Source organism: Morone saxatilis, unplaced genomic scaffold (assembly GCF_004916995.1).
Source record: "Morone saxatilis isolate NCDOM2014 unplaced genomic scaffold, NCSU_SB_2.0 Contig8, whole genome shotgun sequence".
In the NCBI taxonomy this organism is placed as follows: domain Eukaryota; kingdom Metazoa; phylum Chordata; class Actinopteri; family Moronidae; genus Morone; species Morone saxatilis.
Window position 1 is genome coordinate 13,015,210 of NW_023340257.1, and position 6,956 is coordinate 13,022,165.

At 39.6% G+C, this 6,956-nt stretch overlaps 1 protein-coding gene across 1 annotated transcript; it reads right to left on the reverse strand.

Moving 5' to 3' along the window:
• Positions 1-505: 505 nt before the first annotated feature.
• zgc:162730 (uncharacterized protein LOC564559 homolog) lies at positions 506-3,618 on the reverse strand. Its single transcript, XM_035679926.1, has 2 exons — positions 3,491-3,618; positions 506-2,868 (listed from the first exon to the last, which is right to left on the reverse strand). Exons 1-2 carry the CDS (start codon positions 3,521-3,523, stop codon positions 1,636-1,638), a joined length of 1,266 nt encoding a protein of 421 aa, XP_035535819.1. The 5' UTR covers positions 3,524-3,618; the 3' UTR covers positions 506-1,635.
• Positions 3,619-6,956: the final 3,338 nt, after the last annotated feature.

The window sequence follows — 6,956 nt, forward strand, 5'->3', positions numbered from 1 at the left end:
TAAAATCAAATGTTTTATGTATTTTTAAATATTTGGAACTCTCAGAAGTGAAACTGGGTCTAACGGACATGCAATAAGTACTATAAGACTAGTATAAGTCTAATACAGTAAGAGGGAGACATATAGTATGATGTTTTGATTTATGTTTAATAAATATACTGTATATTGTTTACTTAAAAAGTGTCTGAAACAGATGAGAGGATTCAAATGATTCCCTTTCTTGAAACCATTTACTGTTTACAGGGCCAATATTGTTGACTGTATCAACAGATTAATTCAATTGTATGTTAGCATTAATAACACCCCACATTCAAGGCAAACTATACCTCCAACTATACATGAATTCTTACCATTAAATTTCGTATAATGGGTGAGTTTGTTAATAAACTGTACATTGTCTGAAGATGCAAGTTATACTTATATTCTATAAGTTAAGTGGCCTACAACTTTCACTTGGAAGGTGTCTTGGTCGAGTATTCTCACTGAATAACACATGAGGCAAAAAGAACATATACATTAATTTCTTTATTCAGAAATTGATTTTGTCTCTTTCAGGCAATTAAAAATATAAGATTATCTTTTTTACTGAGTTTTCTCACATTGGTATTTCACAGACCTTGAAATATTCCTCCATAAATAAAGTACAAAATACATTTATTTTCTTTAAACACAAATAAATATATAATAAATATATTAGTTTAAGTTAAACAACACAAGGCAACCAATAACCGAAAGGAATACTGCGGTGTTAAAGTCCCTGAACCAGGCTGTCAAACAAACAGGGGACAATAAAAGATGGGGTGCAATATACAAACAAGCAAAGATAACAAAATGTTTTACAGAACTAAATCTTATAAAGTGTGTCAGGATTTAGACATTCAGATCTAGACTCACTGACATACAGGTTTCTATTAGCACACTTTGATCTTTCAGCATTCTGCAACTTACACATGCTTGCACCCCAGGTCTTAGAAAAATGACACATACACCCTCACATGCATATATACAGACACACACAGCCATACACACACACACACACACACACACACACACACACAGAGGAGATAGTATGAAGCTTTGGTTGAATGCTACTGGGAGACTTGAAAGTTTTTCCCGTTTGAATTAGCTGTAAAGTGCATATCACAGATAAATTGGCATCAGTGACACATGTCAGGTCTCACTGAATAAGGCTACTGAATCAAACATACTGTTTGTGGCACCGAGAGTAAAAAGCCTATGAGGCAGGGAGAATCTTTAAGGCATAGGAATTAATGATTATCAATACAGATAAGCAATTTTGATCACAACAGATTTATGATAAGTACAAACCAGACTATTGACTAGTACTTTCAAGACCTGCAGTGGAGTTCATTTTTATGGAAGACCACATACAAAGGTCTAATAAGCTACACAATATTTTAAAGTATAAAAATAGAGTCTGATAACATTTGGGTACTAAAATCATCTCAGCATGTGTAGTTTATCCATTTTTACAAACATAAATTAAGAACTTTAAGTGTTATTTATCAAACGTGGACTTGTCCTGATCAGTTCTAGTTCTGAAGAAAGTCCAGATTAACAGACACAGTTAACAAGGTGTCAGTTCTCTTCTTTTCTTCCTCTTTTGGATCCCATTTAGTCAGACAGGGACAGGCGTTCAAACACAGTGAGCCTCTTGGTGGCCGATCCATCGAACGTTGGAGACTCAGTTCCACTGGAGCCTCCGCTGCTGCTGCTGTAGCTGTCCTCCAGGGAGTCCTCAGAGGAGAAACGCTGGAGTCCAGCAGGCTTCACGAATCCTCCGTGGCCTCCAGAACCAGGAAACAGCTTGCTGTCCTGGTGATGCCCGTCCTCCACGCTGGCGAAGGCTCTGCTGTTGTTGCTGTTAAAGTTATTTCCATGGCCACACACACAGCGTGAGGCCTTTGGCTCCAGGATGAGAGGAATGTTGTGGATGTCTCCAGTGCTGGCACGGGTCTGATGGTTGCCGAACTGGAATGCTGCTGCCTCCTGCTGCAGGGAGTCACTAAACACTGGGGAGAGGAGATCGGCAGGAGGTGGAGAAACAGAGGGAGCACGGCTGAACCCCATGTTCGGACCATTCAAGGTTGAAGAGAATGATGGAGGAGGTGAGCTGCGTGAAGAGCTTAGGAACCCGGCAAAGCTGACACTCTGGCGGAGCTGGTGGCGAGTTGCTGTGGGAGGTTGCTGCTGATTGTGGAATTTGGCAGATGGTAACGGACCTCCGCTGATTTTGTCCTCATGGATGAAGTGACAGCGTGAACCGTAAGGGCAGTAGCCAAAGTTGTAGAAGGTTCTGCAGGGCTCTGTCTTGTACTTGGGGTGGCGGTACAGTCCTCTCAGCTCTGCCTCGCCATGGGCAAACTGACACTTACTGCCGTACTTGCAGCTGCCAGTCTCCTGGAAGCCACGGCACAGCTCAGTCTTGTAACGATTAGGGGACACCATTGGTTGAACCTGGGCTGGGAGGATAGACGAGGGAGGGAAGCCCGGCGGCGGAGCCACGGTAGTCGAAGGGCCTGAGGGAAAAGCCTCCAGGTTTTTCAGCTGTCCAAAGGAGGAGAGCAGGCTGCTGCTGGACTCGGTCAGGCTCATGGAGCGGTCGGGCCTGAAGGGAAGCTGTTTCGGTTTGGACACAGGGCCCTGGCTCCAGATGTTGGATGACCACAAAGGGCTGCCGTTGTCGTTACTGTTGACATGCTCAGTGCTCGTGCTGTGGCTCGAGGAGGCAGGAGGGGAGGGGGGAGAGAAGAAGGAGGCTGACCGGTTCAGCCGACTCTGCCCTTGGACTTTGAGTTGAGACTGTGGTGGGACCAAGGCATCATCCATGGCCAGTTTGATAAAGTTCTGTTATAAATGGTTGACATAGTTAACATACAAACACTACTCATTTCAAAGCAATACACTGTATATTGAATATTTAGCATAATTTTCCTTTTTAATCCTACTTTCCACAACAAATCTATTTGAAATTATTGTTTTGTTCAGCAAAAGATAAATTATTCTAGAGAAGATTCAAGTTTACGAGCTTTTATTTCTTGTCTGGTCATGTTAAAAAAACAGACGGCAGTCATAAAAAACTAAAACCTGTACACTACTAGAAGTTACATAGCCTTTATCTGCAATTTACATGCAATCACAAAATACAAATGAAATGTAGATAACCGCAGTTTTGACTGTTCTCTATTACTCATTAATATTCTGATAGCGGAAGATTACAATTCAACAAACAAACAACCAAGCTCTGGCTGTCTTCCTTATCTCATTATCTCTTTAAAGTGAAGAAATCCTCTGTGACTAAACTCAGTACAAAAAGGAATTCACTGTCAAATAAATGATTCACAGAGTCGTAAAATGAAAAGTAAACGAACACTTTGGGAAAGGGATTACAGAGTTGACCCACTTCAACTTTACAAAGCCTGTTTTTCCAAAACAAAATTAAAAAAACTTTGCATAAACTTTGACTCACCTTCGTGAAGATATCGTCAAGCATTTCACACATGCTGTACCCCTTAGGCCAAAAGAAGATTCAGTTTTGATCCACGGTTTGATACCTGTGTTCAGACTAAAGCCAAGTTAGCACTGTTGCACTGTGACTGTCTCTCTCGAGCTCTTTTATAGCAGGAGAAATCCAAACTCCTCCCAGGGGTTGGGAGGAGTTTCCACTGTTCCCGGATGACCCTCCCTCAGCCTCAGGTTTCATAGTGACCTCAGAGGAGGGCGGGTAATAAAACAACAACAACAAAAAAAAAAGAAAGAAAGAAAACTGTGTATTTTTAGCTAGTTGTGTGAAATGTTTCAGTTTCGTAGGCATGAGAAAGCAAAGTGGCTTATTTATTCACTTCTCATGCATGCTGTCCATCTACGCATATAGTACTCTACACTAGTTTTTACTGTGTTTATTCTTATTCTGTATATGTTCATCCCTATGAACAATGAGAGGTTTTCTGTAGGGACTGATAAATCATTCCAGTTTTGTGAAATCTTTCAGGATCTGAAGCACCCTGATGTGAAATGGTAAAGGAGGCTGTGTGTTCATCCCACATGAACAAGTAAAGCAGAGCTAACATGTAAACACGTAAACAGGCACCGAATCATACATTTACAGCATATACATTCCTATGAGTAATGGTAGGTTTTCAGGAAGTGTTAAATCATCTTGTCTCTGATCACACACTCAGAAACTTTCTGAGTGTTTTCACCTACAGAGAGGAGATGTAGGCTTACTGTATGTATTTACCAGAACACATACATCTATATTTCCCCTATTTTATCAGTTTCTGTTATAATTATAGCTTCAGAATTTCACAAAAGCACTGACACAACCAATAAAAGCATTGATTATTAAAAGGCATGAACTTTGGGGCTGAAAGCAAGATAGAAGTAAGTAAAAATAATCTAAACAGAGTGTCATCTACTATATTAGAAGTTACATACTTTATTTTGTATTCAGTGATTTGTGTTTAACTCCTAAAGCTCCACACTGTATTATTTTACCAACACAAAATTCTACATTAACTATACAAAGCACATTTTTTAAAGATGTTTTCATGCTGTAACTGTATGGCCCACAACGGAACTCTTCATCTCCAACAATCTGATGTTATTAGCAGCAGATTATTGTTGGTGGCTCGTTTCTATGGTGAGCTTTGCAGCGGTTATGTTTTTTGTTTTCCTTCTCATAGGAATTCAGAGGAGCGTGGCAGCTGTTACCCCCACAAGAATTTAGTACAGTAACAAAGTATGTGTGTGTTTGTGTGTGTGTGTTATGTGAACCTGTGGTGCTTTGTAAGGTATATTTATTATTATTTCCTAGACTCACACATTACAAGGGCTGTTTTCACACAATGTCATCTGACTTTCTACTCTATAAAAATTTCAGACACTCTTTTCTTGTAGCCTATAAATACACTTGTAGCACATTAATTTAGTTATACAGCTCATAGACCTGCATTGCTGCGTGTATTGATGGTTAATTAATTACATCAGCAGTGTGACAAACAAAGAGAGATAAAAGGTTAGTGTAATTTAGCAGTGAGATTTGAAGCTGATAGACTAAGAGTCACCTGACCCAGTGAAGCTCCTATAAATGACAGACGAATACATTCGTTTGAATCTACAAAGTATCCGTTTGGTTACAACTGCTATGCCGATATCAACTTATCAGGATCATTTTCAGCAATGCTACTACATGTGTCACCCACTCACATGAGTCATAGTCAGTCCTGGCAATGACGGTGCATACGTTCTACTACATGTTGTGCAAGTGTAGAAAAGTCACTGCAATATTGATTACTAAGACTTATACTTAGACTTAGACAGACTTTATTTGTCATTTGGATTTGCATCAAAATGAAATTTCATTGCAATGGCACATAGCACAGCAGGAATTAAGGGTGAAGCTGTATATACAAAATAGATATATATATATGCAAATATAAAAAAGAGAGAGGAAAGAAAAACTTTTTTGATTAAGTGGTAAAGCATGACTATTGTAAACATTAGAATAACTGCCAGACCAAATCTGAGGCCAATTCACAAAACACACAGGTATTCTCAAACTGTGCAGGAAGGCACGCAGGGGAGCGGGTTCACAAATAGTATTCCTTGATAATTTCAAGTTAAACACAATTTTATTTGTCTTATCAAAATTTACTTTGGCCTTAGGTCTGGTAAATGTGATTATCACCGTAGAGCCAATGATATAAGCCTTTTCTAAGGAATGAATGATTTGGCAAAGGATTTGGCTGCCAGTCTTTACTTGGCAGTAGTTTAGAAAGTATTTAAACAATAAAGTAACAATACCACAATGGGCAAATCTTTCCCTTAGTAAAAGTAAATACTAGACATAAAATGTTTTTAATGTCCTAAGCAAGTTATGCTCAGGCTGTTTGAATTACATTCCTCACTGTAAATCTTTAAGGTCAACTTCTGTTTTGAACATATATTTAATATTGCAAACGTACTGTAAGTAAGTAAGTCACTTATCACTTCTGCTTCAGGAAACACTAAACCATAGTTTCACTACAACTTTACCGGCAGAACACGTGCATGTCCTCACTGTACTTTCTTAGTGTATCCCCACATAATGGCTCTCCATGTGTCTTCATGTCACTAGTTACATCAGAACCTTGAGTTTTAAGACGTTTAAATAGCCATTTGTTTTCTCAATGAATGAACTGAAGAACTATCCTGTACATGATATCACGTGGCATTCATTCTTTAAATTGTGCCATAGTGATACTTGAATGTGAATGTAAGCAGCTTCCAGTGAGAGGTTAACCCACGCCATGTGTCGACATCACAACTCACAGGCCTGTTATGCAGACAGATGGACAGACTGACAGGCTGACCGAAGCCGACCAGGCCTCTCATGTTCAGCTATTAATAACTGCAGCTAGATATTAATAACTTGCCTAACTATGAACCTGACAGCATTAGATACTTAAGATAATTAAGACGCTGTCTACAGGGTGCGGAAAAATCTAATTTTCTCTGCTTTGATCAGACTTTATCTTACCGGCCTGCCAGTAAATTGGCACGGCGGTAAGGGCAACAACTTGCTGCAGCGACTTGTGTGTTGGTAGTATGTTTTTTACTGTGTGTATGTGTGTGTGTCGTGGTTACTCACTCTACTTGTTTCTGTTCTTTTTCAGCCTCAGCTGTATGCAAAGTCACTCAAACAGGGAGGGGCTCTCACACACATACTGTACATGCTTACACAAACACAAGCTTATTGGAGCATTCCTGCTGACGGCGGCCTGCAGGTTGTTGTGTTGTTTTTTTTGTTTTTTTGCCTTGGTGACTAAGTGAGTTAGTGCTGGGGTTTTCCTTAAGTGACATACCAGCATTCATGTAGTTTTCTAACATGTTAGGGCATGGTTTCACAATGCTGCATCAGTAATGTTTTAAAATCTGTAATTTGAGAAATGGAG